Source organism: Chiloscyllium plagiosum, chromosome 15 (assembly GCF_004010195.1).
Source record: "Chiloscyllium plagiosum isolate BGI_BamShark_2017 chromosome 15, ASM401019v2, whole genome shotgun sequence".
NCBI classification, from domain to species: domain Eukaryota; kingdom Metazoa; phylum Chordata; class Chondrichthyes; order Orectolobiformes; family Hemiscylliidae; genus Chiloscyllium; species Chiloscyllium plagiosum.
The window spans coordinates 11,645,594-11,664,278 of NC_057724.1; the positions used below are offsets into that span (position 1 = coordinate 11,645,594).

At 42.5% G+C, this 18,685-nt stretch overlaps 1 protein-coding gene across 1 annotated transcript in view; it reads right to left on the minus strand.

Moving 5' to 3' along the window:
• The window catches only part of LOC122557105 (transmembrane protein 182-like), a 41,550-nt gene that overhangs the window by 17,161 nt on the left and 5,704 nt on the right, over positions 1-18,685 (minus strand). Inside the window, exons 2-4 of the mRNA XM_043704424.1 lie at positions 13,540-13,660; positions 12,326-12,418; positions 8,123-8,260 (exon numbers count right to left, since the gene is read on the minus strand). Coding sequence (XP_043560359.1) covers positions 8,123-8,260; positions 12,326-12,418; positions 13,540-13,660 — 352 coding nt within the window. The remainder of the gene's footprint in view (positions 1-8,122; positions 8,261-12,325; positions 12,419-13,539; positions 13,661-18,685) is intronic.

Genomic DNA, 18,685 nt, shown 5'->3' on the forward strand with positions numbered 1-18,685 from the left:
AGGGTAAAGTGTCCACGAATTACCAGATTAATATATATGCATATCGATCATGTTAATTATATTAAATTAACCAGATGAATTAGGCTGGTATCAAAAATGTCCTTCTCCATTCCTATGCCTACCTTTATCTCCCAACCTACCACTAACTGTCCATGATTCCAAGCTATTCTATTGAATTTATTTTTAACGAAACTGCTCAGGCTGTGAGTGACTGGAAAAACTGCATTCTCAACTTCATCTGTTGTATGAATAATCATTTATTTCATAATGCCCAAAAATTTGAATGGATTAGTTGCTGCAACATTCTCCTGTGTGATCTGTGAGTCCTATCATGGGCTCAAGATAACCAGATACCATCAACCCAAGCTCGGTACACTCCAAGATGCCTTTTTGCACCACTCAACAAGGTGTCCTGCATTAAAAGGGGCATCCAATAGCACCACAAGAAGGCGAATACTTTTCTCTGTTCTGTGAAAGTAAGTGCCATCACCTTCTCTCTGCTATCTCACCCTCAAGGCCCAGCACTTGGTATAATTCTACTGCCTTACATGCACCTCACTTAGGCTTTTGGACTACAACACTCACTAGAGCAACATCATGTGCACGCAAAGGCTCATCCTTCCAAACTGCAAACTGTTCATATCCTCTTCCTTTCCTACTTATTCACTAGAACTACCTCCCCACCTCTTGTACACATACATGCTCACAAACTGTTCCCACATCCACTTCTATCTTACTCGATCTTTCCTTTGTCTGGCTCATCCCCTTTCCTCTCCCCATTTTCCCTTCTCCCCCCAGACGATAGCACCTGACGAATGTACTTGCAGTTCCTGGATTGCTTACACTTGACCTACAGGCCAACCCCCTGTGTAATCTGACTAGCCACTAGGGCTGACTGTGATGGCAACCCCTGACTGACTATAGGCACTTCTCCACCCCACTGCAGTCAGACCCCCTTTGACTTTCACACGTCGCCACATCTATGAGACCTTGGTGAGAGAGTGAGAGGATTGGATGCTTTGGTTCACAGGTCAGGTTAGGCCAGAGTCCAGGAAGGGAAGGTGGCCCCAAAGTGGGCACCAAAGGAGATTACTCCTTCTCCCACGTGTAGTCTGAGCAGTTGGAGAAACAACAGGCTTTCAACTTGTCACACTCCCCTGTCCAACATGTGAAAAACTGCTAGAGGACAGGAAGAGGCCCTAAAGTGTCACATAATTGGCTACAAAAGATGCTGTGGACAATTTTATAGGGGCTCCCTGCCTGTCAACCTGTGTCCAGGAGGTACTAACCCTGGGTGTGCATGTACACAAGTCATCAAGGTTGCACAGTAGGTTTAGAAAGTGCTTAAAAAGATGTATCAGGATCCGGGATCTTATACATAGAGGCATACAAAAGCAAGAATTAATGAGGAACATTTATATAACAAGAACTTATGAGGAACATTTTTTTTGTTTAGCAGCAGGAAGAGTGGGAGCGACAACCGGAGGCTTGCCAGGAAGGTAAATTTCAAATTATACAAACCTACCTCAGGTATTCAGCGGTCTCCATTGTTCCAGCAGCAGTAGCAATGGGAGGAGCCACAGCGAGGACCGGGGGCTGCTGGGAAGGTAAGTGACTGCTTTAAAAACTTACCTCGAGTGTTGGGACCCTCCTGTTTAGCAACAGGAAGAGTGGGAGCGAGGACCAGCGGGCTGCCAGAAAGATAAATCAATGCTTTAAAAACTTACCTTGTGAATACGCAGCACGCACGCTCTGCAGGAGTAGACACGAGACTGATGAGTAAGTGAAATAATATATTTGGGCGGTTGCGTTACCCAAAGCACTACTTAGGTAGTGTCTCCCACCCACGCAAATTCCTTCAAACAAAAAAAAAGAGTTCTGTACACCGGATTGGTAAGTTAACTAGTTTTTTAAATTTTTCAAAAGTCTCTTTTGGAATTTGGAATAGTGGGAATAGATGTTAGGGCAGTTGAATGTTTCTCCTGCAGAATGGGGGAGGCAAGGGTCACCAATAGTGTCCCTGCTGACTTCATCTGCGGGAAGTGCACCCAACTCCAGCTCCTCAGAAACCACATTAGGGAGCTGGAGCTGGATGAATTTCGGATCTTTCAGGAGGCGAAGGGGGTTATTGAGAGGAGTTACAGGGAGGCACAAGAAAAAAGCAGATAGATTACAGAGGGACTGAAAGGCAACCGCCAAACAGTGCAGGGATCCCTGTGGCTGTTCCCCTCAATAACAATTATACTGTTTTGGGGATGTTGGGGGGATTGCTTACAAGGGATAAGCCTTGGGGTACAGGTTTCTGGTGAAAGTGAGCACTGCGTATGCTGGTGATTAGAGTCGTGAGTGTGGTGCTGGAAAAGCACAGCAGGTCAGGCAGCAACCAAGGAACATGAAAAACAACATTTCAGGTAAAAGCCCCTCATCATTCCTGATGAAGGGTTTTTACCCGAAGCGTCATTTCTCCTGCTTCTTGGATTCTACAGGTCTCTGGCACAGAGTCTGTCCCAGTTGCTCAGAAGGGAGAGGGAAGAGGAGCAGAGCATTAGTCACTGGGGACTTCATAGGTAGGGGGACAGATAGGAGGTTCTGTGGGAATGAGAGAGACTCATGGTTGGTGTGTTGCGTCCCAGGCACCAGGGTTCGTGATATCTCGGATCGTGTTTTCAGAATCCTTGAGAGGGACGGGAAGCAGCCCTAAGTCGTGGTCCACATAGGCACCAATGACACAAGTAGCAAGAGAGATAGGGATTTAAGGCAGAAATTCATGGAGTTGGGATGGATGCTTAGAGCTAGAACAAACAGAGTTCTTATTTCTGGTTTGTTACCCTTAGCACGTGCTCGCGAGGCAAGAAGTAGGAAGAGAGAGGAGTTGAACACGTGGCTACAGGGATGATGCAGGAGGGAGGGTTTTGGATACCTGGATAATTGGGGCTCTTTCTGGGGTAGGTGGAATCTCTACAAACAGGATGATCTACACCTGAACCAGAGGAGTACCAATATCCTGGGGTGGGGAAGGTTTCTTAATGCACTTCGGGAGGGTTTAAATTAATTCAGCAGGGGGATGGGAACTTAAATTGTAGTTCCAGTGTACAGGGGTTGAGAGTAGTGAGGTCACAATTAAGGTTTCAGAGTTGCAAGAGTTCACTGGCAAGACGGAAGGTGGTTTGAAGTGTGTCCAATTCAATGCCAGGAGCATCCAGAATAAGGTGGGAGAACTGGCAACATGGGTTGGCACCTGAGATTTAGATGTTGTGGCCGTTTCAGAGACAAGGACAGAGCAGGGACAGGAATGGTTGTTGCAGGTTCTGGGAATTCGATTTTTCAGTAAGAACAGAGAAGGTGGTAAAAGAGGGGGAGGTGTGGCATTGTTAGTCAAGGACAGCATTACAATGGCAGAAAGGAAGTTTGAGGACTCGTCTACAGAAGACGCATGGGCTGAGGTTAGAAACATAAAAGGAGAAAGCACACTGTTGGATGTTTTCCAAAGGCCTCCAAAAAGTTGCAGAGATGTAAATGAAAGGATAGCAAAGATGGTTCTGAATAGAAGCAAGAGTAACAGGGTAGTTGTTTTGGGGGACTATAACTTTCCAAACATTGAGTGGAAACACTGTAGTTCAAGTACTTTAGATGGTCAGCTTTTGTCCAATGTGTGCAGGAGGATTTCCTGACACAGTATGTAGACAGGCCAACAAGGGGTGAGGCCACATTAGATGTGGTACTGGGTAATGAAGCCAGACAGATGTTAGATTTGGTGATCATGACCACAATTCGGTTATGTTTACTTTAGCAATAGATAGGGATAGGTATGCACCGCAGGGCAAGATTATTGTTGGGGACAGGCAATTATAATGCAATTAGGCAAGATTTAGGATGCATAGGATGGGGAAGGAAACTGCAGGAGATGGGCACAATTGAAATGTGGAGCTTATTCAAGGAACAACTACTGTGTATCCTGCTAACTATGAACCTATCAGACAGGGAGAAATTGGTTGAGCGAGTGAGCCGTGGTTTAATAAAGAAGTTGAATCTCTTGTCAAGAGAAAGAAGAAGATGTTAGGATGAGATGTGAAAGTTCAGTTAGGGTATTTGAGAGTTCCAAGTTAGCCAGGAAAGACCAGAACAGAGAGCTATGAAGTGCCTGGAGGGACACGAGAAGTAATAAAAGAATGACTAGAGTAAGATTAGGGCCAATCAAGGACAGTGGTGGGAAGTTGTGTGTGGAGCCCGAGGAAATAGGGGAAGCGCTAAATGAATATTTTTTGTCAGTCTTCACACTAGAAATAGACAATGTTATCAAGGAGAATACTAAGATACAGGCCACTAGACTAGGCAGGATTGAGGTTCATAAGGACGAGGTGTTAGCAATTCTGGAAAGTGTGAAAATATATAAGTTCCCTGGGCCAGATGGGATTTATCCTAGGATTCCCTGGGAAGCCATGGGAGGAGATTGCAGAGCCTTTGGCTTTGATCTTTATGTCAGCATTGTCTACAGGAATAATGCCAGAAGACTGGAAGATAGCAAATGTTGTCCCCTTGTTCAAGAAGGGGAGTAGAGACAACCCTGGTAATTCAAGACCATTGAGCCTTACTTCAGGTTGTGGGTAAAGTGTTGGAAAAAGTTATAAGTGATAGGATTTATAATCATCTAGAAAGGAATAAGTTATTAGGGATAGTCAACATGGTTTTGTGAAGCATACGTCATGCCTCACAAACCATACTGAGTTCTTTGAAAAGGTGACCAAACAGGTAAATGAGGGTAAAGCAGTTGATATGGTTTTTATGGATTTCAGTAAGACATTTGATATGATTCCCCACGGTAAGCTATTGCACAAAATACAGAGGCATAGGATTGAGAGTGATTCAGCAGTTTTGGATCAGAAATGGCTAGCTGAAAGAAGACAGAGGGTGGTGGTTGATGGGAAATGTTCATCCTGGAGTTCAGTTATTATTGGTGTACTGCAAGGATCTGTCTTAGGTCCACTGCTGTTTGTCATTTTTATACATGACCTGGATGAGGGCGTAGTAGGATGGATTAATAAATTTGCAGATGACACTAAGGTAGGTGGAGTTGTGGATAATGCTGAAGGATGTTCCAGGTTACAGAGGAACATACATAAGCTGTCCAGCTGGGCTGGGAGGTGGCAAATGGAGTTTAATGCAGAAAAGTGTAAGGTGATTCACTTTGGAAGGAGCAACAGGAATGCAGAATACTGGCCTAATGGTAAGATTCTTGGTAGTGTAGATGAGCAGAGATCTCAGTAGATCCCTGAAAGTTGGCACCCAGATGGATAGGGTTGTTAAGAGGTCATATGGTATGTTAGTTTTTATTGGTAGAGGGATTGAATGTTGGAGCATGAAGTCATGCTGCAGCTGTACAAAACTCTGGTGTGGCTGCACTTGGAGTATTGCATAGAGCTCAGGTCACCTCATTATAAGAAGGGTGTGGAAGCTTTGGAAAGGGTTCAGAGGAGATTTACTAGGATGTTGTCTGTTGTGGAGGGAAGGTCTTTTGAGGAAAGGCTGAGGGACTTGAGGCTGTTTTCGTTCGAGAGAGGGAGGTTGAGAGGTGACTTAACTGAGACATGTAAGGTGATCAGAGGATTAGATCGGGTGGACAGCGAGAGCCTTTTTCCTTGGATGGTGATGGCTAGCAGAAGAGGACCTAGCTTTAAATTGAGGGGCGATAGATATAGGACAGATGTCAGAGGTAGTTTCTTTACTCAGAGAGTAGTAAGGGCGTGGAACGCCCAGTCTGCAACAGTAGTAGACTCACCAACTTAACATATGGATGAAAATGGAATAGTATAGGCTAGATGGGCTTCAAGTTGGTTCCACAGGTCAACGCAGCATCGAGGGCCGAAAGGCCTATACTGGCTAGGCCTCAACTGGATTATTGTTTTGGTTCTGAGTGCTACACTTTAAGAATGATGTGAAAACTTTAAAGAGAATAAAGTGAAGACTTCTGAGTGGTTTCAGTGCTGGAATTCACTGTTATTTGGATAAATTGTGATCATTATGCTTGGAGAATGATCGATGGGAGAATTGATTGAAATTTTCAAATCGTTAATTTATTCACAGGATACGAGTGTCACTGGCTGGGCCAGCATTTTCTGCCCATTCCTAATTGCCATTGAGAAGGTGCTGATGGAGCTACCTTCTTGAACTGTTGCAGCTATTGGAGTTAGGGACAACCACAGTGCTCTTAGGAAGAGTTCCAGAATACAGTGACAGTGAAGGAAGTTTCCAAGTTGGGATTGTGTGGACCTTGCAGGGGAACCTACAAATGGTGGTGTCCCTATGCATGTGTTACATTTTGCCTTCCAGCTGGCAGAGGTTGTGGTTTTGGAAACTGCTCAGAAAGGACCCTTAGTGAGTTGCTGCAGTGCATCTTGTAGATGGTGTACACTGTTGCCGCTATGTATTAGTGGCTGGGAGAGTAAATTTTAGAAATTATGGATGGGTGCCAATGATGCATATCCTGGTACATCAAGCTTCTTGAGTGCTGTTGGAGTAACACTCATCCAAGAGTATTTTGTCACACTCCTGATTTGTGTCTTATAGGTGATGGATAGTCTTTGGGTGTCAGGAGTTGGTGATGCTTGTTGGAAGCATATTGTTGGAAAAAGGTTTCCTTAAGGCATTGTTTTGCCCACTGCATGTGTAACTCCTAGAGTCTCACTGTTCATTCACTTGTTTTTCCCTTCAAACAAATTATTTCACAAATCCCATTTCACAGAAAAATCAAAAGGGACTTGAAACATTAAGTCTGTTTCTGTCTCCACAGGCTCTGCCAGACCTGCTGAGTTTCTCAAGCATTTTCAGTTTTTAATTCAAATTCTCAACATTAGCAGTACCTTACTTTTATTTATTTCCTATTTGGCTCAGTGCAACTTTTCTGATCATCCTGATTTATTGCATTAAACAGGTTTTGTTCAAACAAACCAGTAATGCATGTAGACTCTGTTTCAAACACTGTTTCATTGGTTAGCTAACAATAACATTATGGTATGCATAAATTGAATAATAGCATTAAAGTCACATACAAATCAAGTTGCAAACTGGTTGTAAGAAATTTGAAGTAACTATTCAACATATTGATGTATAGCAGGCACACATGAGGTTCAGCGACAAGACAGTTGTAAGTGCTATATTACAATTTAGGTGAATGACATCCATAGATTTAGATACCAGTTTATAAACCAGTTTACCCAATCTCAGATGGGTCATCTGGCAAATACGTAAAGAGCAATAGAACAGAGTCTAAGGAAAAACATCATGTATATGTTTGATGCACATGTCGATGAGAATATTCGAGTTAAAACAGGCTGAGAAAACAAGGAAAGCATCTCTTCAGACCTTCCACATTCTTTTCAAATTCTTTCCTGTTTCCAAAAGGAGTGGAGACAGAATGAATTACATGTTGAAAGGTCGTGTTAACATTCTGATGTCCCACCCAAAAGGACACTTGATATTTGACCTCCTTTAGTAGGCTGCCTGCCCAAATGGATCTTACACAAATTTGGTGCTAACAGAATTTCAGCTTTCCTATATTTCTAGAAGGAAACTGTTTGAAAGAAGGGTCAACAAACATCATTGCAACATTATAGCCAGGGCTTCACCTTTGAGTGTGAATCCTAGATGGATGGAGATGTCGAATTTACCTTAATGAATCACCATTAAAGGTTGGAAATCCCCTCGAAAACATTCACCTGAACTTAATGATGGTTCATTGGATCATTTGTTACCCTGTTCTGGTATCTCTTTCGAGATTAGCTGACTCAAAACAGATCAATGATGTGCCTCAGTATAGCATGCAATTGTTCTGAGTTTGATTATGTAAGTCTGGTTACCATCAAAATTCACTGTGCTTGATTAGTTAACCCTGCGTATGGACTCAGCAAAGTAAAAAAAAAGTATATTTTGTTGTAAATGAAAGGTATAAGCATGGAACCAACACTTTAAAACAGTATTCAAAAATTCTTGTTACAAACATAGAAACTGAGGCATCACCTCTATAGCACTAAAATATTGGAGAGCAGTCTCTGAGTAAGGAAAATAATGTTCATTACCTTGTGAGATGCGTACACCCTGTAATTATTATATGTGAATAGCAACTTACCAGAAGCCAAAAGGAATCCACCTCCTAATTTGTAGAGTTTGGCATTAACAAAAGGCACTGCACAAACCAGCAGAAATCCTCCCACAATTGCAGCAGCCACACCCAGTATTATAAATGCTGTCCAGAAACCTCGATACACTGTATAGGAGAGAATATGAAAATGAATTAATCCTGCTGTTCAATTAGACGCATTCATTTAACACTACCTATCATTAGCTGATCTTTGATTGAATTGTTTTTGGAGAAATGTAAGAGTAAACTCTCTGTGTGCATCTCACATTTTCTATCATGCAATTTTCATTCTCTATTTTACTCCATTGTGCCATCTCTATGTTTTCATTCATCACTTTTGCTCTGTTTCTCTCTGGTTTCCCCACATTCTCATTGGATGAAATCTCACAGAGGTGTTAGGAGTTGTGGTCACTGGCTGGGGAGCTGACAAAACCTCTGGGCTACCTCCTTTTGAGAAGGCCATTGTATCTTGAGCTACTCAGGAACTAGAGATGGAAATGTGTTGCTGGAAAAGCGCAGCAGGTCAGGCAGCATCTAGGGAACAGGAGAATCGACGTTTCGGGCATTAGCCCTTCTTCAGGAACTATGTGAGCTAGCGGGTGGTCCTTCCTCAGGATCAAAGGAGAAGAAGCTTTGTCAGCCAGGACCTGCCAGCCCGTTGGAGGCTGGCATCTTTTCTGTATGCAGGAGAACTACCAGGGAAATAGTGGCCGTACAACACTTCCATATTTCTGTGGACTGAGGAGGAACACAAATGGGCAATGGTAAAAGTGTCCTGGTGAGAACCATGTCAGAGCAATGGCCTAGTGGTATTATCACTGGACTGTTAATCGAGGTATCCAGGAATGGTCTAGGGACCTGGGTTCGAATCCCACCATGGTAGATGAGCATGAAGCTATCAGGAAAATCCCACTTGGTTCAGTAATGTCCTTTAGGAAGGGAAACTGGTTGACACTTAACTGCCCTCTGGGCAATTAGGGATGGGCAACAAATGTAAGTTTCGCCAGCAACACCCTCATCCCATGAACAAATTTAAAAAAAAGACAAGTTAGAGGTCATGAGGTTTTAGCAGGAAGGCAGGGGCATGTTGCTTTCAGCATCTGCATCCTTCTCAAGGCAGGATCCCTTGTTCAGGCCTTCAGAAGCTGAAAGACAAAGCACAATGGGAGTTTGGCTTCCTTCAGCACTGGGTTTCCTCCAGGTGCTCCAGTTTCCTCCCACAGCCCAAAGGTGTGCAGTTCAGATGGAGTGGACATGCTAAATTGCTCTGCAGTGTCCACGGATGAATAGATTAGGTGGATTAACCATGGGGAATACAGGGTGGGTGGGGGTGGTGGATCTGGGTGGGATGCTGTTTGGTGGGCCAGTGTGGACCCAATTGGCAAAAGGACCTGCTTCCATGTTGTAGGGATTCTATAGAAATTGTAAGAAAAATTATATAAAATTGCAAGTGAGGGATGCTGTTTGGTGGGCCAGTGTGGACCCAATTGGCAAAAGGACCTGCTTCCATGTTGTAGGGATTCTATGATTCTAAGACTCTTGATAAACACCACATCATTGGCAGTGGGATGAGGCCTAAAGTGAGTTTCCATTCACTTGGTGGCAGGTCACAACAGCCATACAGGGGCCTTTCCACCATAAATGCCTTCAGGGTGGAGGCAGCAAGGTAGCTGAGTGCCCACCCGATGTCACGCTGTCTGATTAAAATCTCTCCCATCCCCAGCCAAACTTGTTTTGAGGGAGTGCACATTATCTGTTCTCTCTGACTCCCTGTAACTAATTTCTGCATGTCTCACCTTCCATTTGCCTCATATCTTATTGAATGAAAACTGACATAGGCCAGCATGACAACTGCTAGATATTCTATGGTGTACTTCTCAAAACCTGTCCACTGTCTACAAAGCGTAAGTTAGAAGTGCAATAAACTATATTGACTTGCCTGGATGGGTAAAGGTCTGACAACACACGAGAATCTCAATGCTGTTCAGGACAGCGCAGCCCACTTCAGAAAACCCATTCCCATCTTTTACTATTCACCCTCTTCACTACCAATGCTCAGTAGCAGCGGGCTGTAGCATCTACAAGATCCACAGCAACAGCTAACCAAAACAATTTCTAAACACACAACCACTATCATCAAGAAATGAAAGGGCAGCACACATCGTGGGAACACCATCATCTACAATGAACCCTCCAAGCTACACACCATTCTGATTTAGAACAAAATCACCATTCCTTTACTGTCACCAAATCAAAATCTTGGAACTCCCTCTCATAATATATATTTAACCTAAGGACTGTAGCAGCTCAAACAGACCTTAAAGAACAATTGTAGATGGGCAATTAATGCTGGTCTAAGGCAGTGATGCCTACATCCTGTCTCAGAAGTAAAATAAAATCTGCTTGCCTTTCACTTTACTTTTGCTTGTATCTATCTCTCACTGTCTCTTTGGACTGGATTGTCCCAATACATTGTGTGTGAGCTGTGAGGTGGAAGGGATGATAATGTAATATCAGGATAGAAGCACAGGTGTACCCACCACCAGAGACGTTTCCCAGTAATAGGAAAGATAGTGGCTTTTCAGTTCATTAACTAAGTAGGGAAACCAATTGATTGACATATCAAGGGCAATTTTACTGTGATGCTGTGATTTTACTCCAGCCAGGATAACTCCTGCCCCAAGGAAGAGGCAGTGGCTTCCTAATGGCATCCTGAGTGAGGGAGCTTCCTTTGCAAAGACTCCACATCAAATGGAAGTGATACTGGTGACAATGGCTAGCCCACAGCTCAGAATCTTCCTGTCCCGTCCCTCTGTTTCTCAATGGGTGGTGGGGGCAACCTCAGAGTCAGTCAATGGTGTCACTGCCTCTCAACTGGCTGCTACTGCCCCAGCAACCATCCACAAAGACCTCAGGATTGGCATTTGGTTCTGGTATTAGTACCCATGGCATAATGATAAAGATTCTAGACTTTTATGTCTTCTCTTTCCTCACATATGTTCTGCTTTTTTTCTTTCGGTTGTAAGACTATAAGACGCAGAAGCAGAGGTAGGCCATTCAGCCACCCACTCCAGTATTCAAAGAGATCATGGCCGATTTGATCATCCTCAACTTCATTTTCCTGCCTTTTCCACTTAGTTTCTTTACTGATTAAAATTCTGCCAGTATCAGTCTTGAATAAATGCAATGACCCAGCTTCAACAGCCCTCTATGGTAATGAATTTCACAAATTCACTATCGTCTGAGAGAAGAAATTTCTCATCATATCTGTCTTAAATGGGTGATTCCTTATTCTGAGATTATACCCTCTGGTCCTAGACTCTCCCACAAGAGGAAACAACCTCTCCATATAACCTTGTCAAATCCCCTAATAATCTTGCGTGTGTCAATGAGGTGACCTCTTACTCTTCTATATTCCAATGAGTACAGACCAAGCTCTCCCCTTAAGATAGCATCCCAACACTTGGTATCAGCTGATTGAACCTTCTCAGGTCTGCTTCCAATGCCAGGATATCTTTCTTAGATAAGGAATCAGAAATGTTCCCAGTATTCCATCTGTGGTCAGACTAGTGCCTTTTATAGTTTTAGCAGAACAATTCCATTCTTTTTGAAGGAAAGACCAATATTCCAATTTGCCTTCCCTATTATCCGCTGAACTTGGATGCTAGCTTTTCATGGTTCATGGATGAGGACTCCAAATCCCTCTGTTCTGTAGATTTCTGTGGTCTCTCTCTATTTAAATGCCATTCAGAGCTTCTATTCTTCCTGCCAAAGTATCTCATCTTACATATAGATGGATCTAGGTGTGCCAGTGCACAGCTCCCTGAAAGTGGCAACACAAGTGGATGAGGTGGTCAAGAAGGCATAAGACATGCTTGAGGAATGGAAGAGGATTGTGAAAACGCAATGACCTTCAGAATACTGTAGGTGAATGAATGGATGAATCAACTACAAGGGTATTCACTAGAACATAGTGCAGCACAGTACAGGCCCCTCAGCCCTCAATGTTGTGCCACTAACCAATGAATTGGAGGAATAGACATTATCATGGACTTAATAGACCAAACAAGTTCCAAAGAACAACTGAACTCAGCCTCCCCTGGCAATATAGAAATTGTAAGAAAAATTATATAAAATTGCAAGTGAGAACCATGTACTGTTTCTTAAAGCTAATTATTTTTCAACACTTACCAGCAGTACTGTCATATGAAGATATAGGTCCCATTGCGATTGGAAAAGGGAAAAGATAGCCATGGACACAGTACTTGGATGGGGGTTGGTTTGCTGCACAATACAAGATATTAAGAAGTAAATCACATTCTCCAAAAACTACTGCAGATTTGTGATGATGAATAGATATTACTTAGCATGTGACTATTTTGTGCTTTGCTTAGATTAATTTGACCAAACTTTACTCATTAACTTAATGGGTTCTTGTGGTAGTGTTTTGACACGAACAACATTGTAGACGAGATGTGACTGTGTTACCTCTGCAGCAATGAAACCTGAAGGATAAAGTGGAGTGAATGGGTGCACCCAGACAGAAACCACAGTCCAATTAAAAAGTAATAGGACATTAGTTATAGTTATTAGTTATAGGATGTCAGTTAAAAGAGGTGGTGCAGAAGAAAATTCTTGCTTCCAATTAGCCCCAGAATGAGGCAAATAGAGGATGTACCCTCTCTCAACCCAGCAGGCAGATCACCCACTTTCCCAGTCAGGAACCCAGCCACAGTTTTTAATTGCCAAGGGAGGATGGTAGTGAGTTGTGGCCCTTAAGTGGCTGTTAATTGACATATTGAGGCCCTAATTTGTCACTCATTGACAAGGTTACCAATGGACCCTATTGTACAGCAGTAATTGCCAAGTTGGCAAGGAAGTAATGAGCTTCTCGTCACCTTCTTTGCCTCTCCCAGGAAGGAAAGACTGTACCAGTGAGTTCTCATGTTGTAATGACATGCATTTATCCATCAACAATAAACAATTCTGTTGAAAAGATTTTGGCCTTAAACACTTCCAGATGCTGCCTGAATTGATATTTCCAATATTTTCTGTTTTTATTTCAGATTCCCAGCATCTACAGCATTTTGCTTTAGTGTCACTAAATCACATTATATTGTTCCTCAAGTAATGTTGAATGTAGAATTTGGAAGCTTTCATTTTTCCCCTACATTATCAGTGTCCACAGTTCCATAGTACAATGACATACTTTGATACACCAAGACAAAACAAAATTATTCCTTTCAAGGGTATAATTAGCTAATTGTGGAAAATCAAGCATGATCGTTGACCACAGTGACTTCTATGTTTCAGTTGAAAATCCTTTTTTAGTACAATGTATAATGAAGATACATGTGGTGCACATGAACGTCTGAAATTGATAACAGTGTGTTGGCATTACTTACTGAACCAGAAATTCCAGATACTATCATGGGAAATCCCTTCACTGAACCAGCAACGCCAAATGAAGCCCTCATGGTGAAATGTGATGGAGAATTCATCATTTCCTTCGAATGCTTGCCCACTCTACATGACAACATAACATAAGACATCTCACAAATAGGTACTGGACAGTTAGGAAATCCAGTTCATAACCAAGATGCAAAAGAAAATCGCATTCTTAGCATTTTAAGTTCAACGAATTTAAGCTTTAACCTGTTACATTTATATAACTTACGTCAACAATTAATAACCACTTAAGGACGTCGTGCAGCAATAGCTGTTATGACCCCAGTGGCTGGCAGTTCTGCTAACATACATTGTGTGTGAAACAAATAAAATGATGCAAAGGCTTAAATGGGAAAGAAGAGGGCTGTTCCCTTGTTCAAAAGCACTCCATATCTGATCAGGCCACAAAGCATTGCAGGAATGCCCCGTTCAGAGCTTCATTCACTGCAGCTTAAATTGATAGTGTATTGGATAATGGCAACCGATACAACACTGCTTGTTTTACCTTACTATCCAAGACAAATCTCTACCCTGTAGAGTTCTGAATAAGATCATGTAATTAATAGGAGTTAAAGCATAAAAGATAAATAAATCCTCAGGGTCTTGTGGCGGAGTGGTAGTCTCTCCAATTCTGGGCCAGAAGATCTGGGATCAAGTCCCACTTGCATTGGATTTGTAGCATTACATGTTTGCACAGGTTGATTTAAGATAACTATTTTAAGGTTCTTCTAACATGATGGTAGTGTCTCTACCTCTGAAACAGAAGTCCCAAATGGTCCAGAGGTATAAGTCGAAAAGTATGATGCTGGAAAAGCACAGCAGGTCAGCAGCATCCGAGGAGCAGGGAAGTTGACATTTCTTGCATAAACTCTTCATCAGGAATTTGTGGGGTTTGGGGGAAAGGGGACTGAGAGATAGATAGGAGAGTGGGAGTGGTGGTGGGGTTGATGTAGCTGGGAAGGCAATAGGTAGATGGACGGTGATGGTGATGGGTTGGAGGGGAGAGTAGAGCAGATAGGTGGCAAAGGAAGATGGACAGGTAGGACAGTTCAAGACGTGGTGTCAAGTTGGAGGGTTGAATCTGGAATGAGGTGGGTGAGGGGAGATGAGGAAACTGGTGAAATGGAGGGTCCCAAGGCGGAAGATGAGGCATTCTTCCTCCAGACATCGGGTGGCTTGGAATTGGTGGTGGAGGAGGCCCAGGACTTGCATGTCCTTGGTGGAGTGGGAGGGGGAGTCCAAGTGATCGGCCACAGGGCGGTGGGGTTATTTGATGCATGTGTCCCAGAGATGTTCCCTGAGATGTTCCGTGAGTTGGCGACCTGTCTCCCCAATGTAGAGGAGACCACATTGAGAGTCCAAAGGTATATCATAACACAGCCTGATTTACAATATCTAAATACATCCTCAGGTGCAGGAAGTGACAAATTATGGGTAATTCATAAGAACAGAAGAAATAAAAATTGAAATAGAAATCATTGCACCTGAAACCTATTCAGCTATTCAATAAAGTCTTAGCTGAATGTTTACACTTGTACCTATACCCAACCTATCAAATTCCTTAATTCCCTTATGCCCAAAAGACTATCAATCAGAATCTTGGATATACCCATCGACTGATTGTCCACAGGAATCTGCGTAGAGAATTCCAAAGGTTCATAGCTCTGAGTGAAGACATTTCTCCTCATCCCAGTCCTTGTCCTGACTCCATGGCTGCTCGAAACTCTCCAGCAAGGAGAAACATCTTCTCACCCTCTGCTTTCTGAAAACCTCACAGAATTTTACATGTCAATTAGATCATCTCCCATTCTTCTAAATGCCAAAGAATATAGGTCCACCTATTCCTTGTAGGACAGCCTCTCATGAACCTTAATTTCAACCTAAATCTGTCTTGTGGTTAGAGGATCAAAGCAGTATAAAGTACTGCACAATGTCATCTCACCAAAGCCCCACATAATTGCAGCAAGTCTTTCTTAATCTTACACAGTAGCTGCTTTGCAATAAAGGTTGTGTATGAGCCTGAAAGGGTTAATGCTTGATTTCCTGCAGTAAGAAGCAATCACCATGATGATATCATGAGGTATTTAGTGGGAGAGTAAAGTAAGAGTCTCATAGGAGATAGTGCTAAGACTAATTCCTCTCAAGAGTCTTTGCAATAATGGAAAGGCTGTTCTTATACCCTTTAAATTGTTACAGAGTTACAATAAACTAGATCTTATTTACAGTACAAGGCTCTTCTCTTTAGACCAGAAAGTGGTTACCCTCATATACACAAATGTAAGAAATGAAAAATCCCTACATATAAAATAGATATGGATGGTGGCAGACACAACATGGTAATCAGCATGGGATCTGAAGATGGAATTTCACAGCACCAGTCCCAACGAGACAAACATATTGTAACCCAGAAATCTTCAAGGAGAGTAGATACTGCAAATTGATGATGACATTAGATTCCAAAAACTCTTGTGTCAGCACTTGGTGAAAAATTAAAATGCATATTACAATATGAGTTTCAGACTTGACAAACAGTGTATCAGAACAAAAGAACCTTACAGCTTCAAAATGGAGGTACAAGTTACATTGCAAGGTAGTGGTCTGTGGGAACAGTCCTAAGCCTGAGTGAACAGACATCAGCCATTCTGTGAGTCAGAACGAAAAATCCCAGTACAAGAGGAAATGCCTGAAATGAGACAGTAATTCAGGCTAAAAGGATGAGAACTTTAGAATTAAATTCCAGCTCAGAGTTGTATTGTTGCCGTAGTATGTGAATACAACCAGGTACAGCTAGAAAACAATTAGGAGAAAGTGAGGACTGCAAGATGCTGGATACCATGTCAGAAGTTGAACAGTAAACCCATTTCTGTGCACTGTTAGGAGTATAGTTAATGACATCAATGCTCGTCAAGGTGGTATATAGAATAACAGGCACATTTGAAGAGGTACCAGAAGAGGTATCAGGAATGAAGGGCTTATGCCCGAAATGTCGATTCTCCTGCTCCTCGGATGCTGTCTGACCTGCTGTGCTTTTCCAGCACCACACTCTCAGCAGCTAGAAAATGAAATGGTAATACCAAGGCCAAGAGAGAAACTCACATAATGTGGGAGCGGAAAGCCTGGGAAACCATGAACCCTGAGATTTTTAAAGAAGAATAAGTAATTACGGGGCATTTTAATGAAATGAGTGACTCTGGTCTGAGACGGAACCTTTCAGGAGATCCCATTGCAGCTATGAAAGCGGGGGAATCCTCCGGGAAAGAGTAGAAAGATGCTCCAGAAGAGCAGGAAGGAACAAGGAGAACTGTGATCACTGCAAAATCACAATCTTTAAAGATAAAATACTCAGTCTCATGAGAAAGCCATGGCAAAAGAAAGTATAATGGCAGGAAAATGTAATTTTAGAGATGGCTAGAATAGAAAACAACAAATTGGCTCAGTGGTTAGCACAGCTGCCTTGTGGCACCAGGGACCCGAGTTCGATTCCAGCCTCGGATAACTTTCTGTGTGGAGTTTGCACATTCTCCCCGTGTCTGTGTGGGTTTCCTCCCACAGTCCAAAGATGTGCAGGTCAAATGAATTGGCCACACTAAACTGCCCATTGTGTTAGATGCATTAGTCAGAGGGCGATGGGTCTGGGTGGGTTGTCCTTTGGAGGGTTGGTGTGGACTTGTTGGGCCGAAGGGCCTGTTTCCACACTGTAGTGAATCTGATTTAATCTCATCTAAAACATTGGAGTGAGCTATTCTTGAAGTATAGAATGATTTCTCAGCTAGATACCAAGTGAGAAGTTGAACAGTAAATCCATTTCTGTGCACCATTCGGAGTATAGTTAATGATGTCAATGCTCGTCAAGGTGGCAAATAGAACAACAAGTACATTTGAAGAGGTACCAAAAGCCTTTTCCAATTATTTTAATCTCAAAACAAATCAAAATTCTTAAAAGGATAAAATTTCATAGAAAAATGCAACATGTAGGGGAATCCATAGAAGATTTAATTAATGAATTAGAGAGGAGCTGCGATAATGGTGTCTTAAAGTCAGACTTGACTCTAGAGAAAAGCCTTCAGATGGTGGGTGGAAACAACATGGTTTGGAAACAACATAGCCCAAAGATAAGGTGAGAAGGTACATTTGGTACAGGAGATCTTTGGAATCTATTCAATTCTTATGGTGTAGAACATCTAAAGATAAATGTAAGAAGTTGATACAGTGGGGAGTGGGACAGACACCAAGCATTTGTCAGTCTTTGCCAATAATATGGAGTAAAGAAAAGAAATACAGGCATAAACTGAGCCAAGATATTAAAACCAAAGTATTTTTTTACTGTGGAATAGTAATAAGAAATTGTGCTGAAATAAAGAAAAACAAAAGACTAAAGAACGTCCCACACAAAGCAGTAAATTGGTTAGAAGTTCAATGTCTTCTTAGGGGAAATCAGTGACCCACACCAAAAATCTTAACACTGGCTTTTATATCAATATGCATCTCACAAATTTCAAATCAACACAGGAGCAAGAGCCATAATATTATCAGACAATGAGCCTTGATTGATAAAGCAGAGTTTACGGCTGACAGATTACTGCTCTTGCTTAGTGGCAAGCTTCTTGAGTGTTATTGGAGCTGCACTCATCCAGGCAAGTGTGGACTACTTCACCACACTTCTGACTTATGCCTTGTAGACAGTGGACAGACCATTGCAGTGAGGAGGTGAGTTACATACTGCTGGATTCCTAGCCTCTGATCTGCTCTTGTAGTCACAGTAGTTATATGGCTAGTCCAGTTCTGCATCTTGAAAAGCACAGCCGGTCAGGCACCACACGTTTTGACTCTGATCTCCAGCATCAGCAGTCGTCACTTTCTCCCACTTCAGCATCTTGTCGATGGTAACACTCAAGGTGTTGACAGAGGGGGATTTCCACCAAGGTAACACATGGGTGATGATTAGATTCTCTTTTGTTGCAGATTTTCATCGCCACAGTATTGTCCAGGTCTTGCTACATTTAGAAATGGACCTCTTCAATCATAACGGAACATCCCCACTTCTCACTATGATGATGAAGCAGCTGAAGATTATGTTAAAAAGAAAAACACACATCCCCTTCA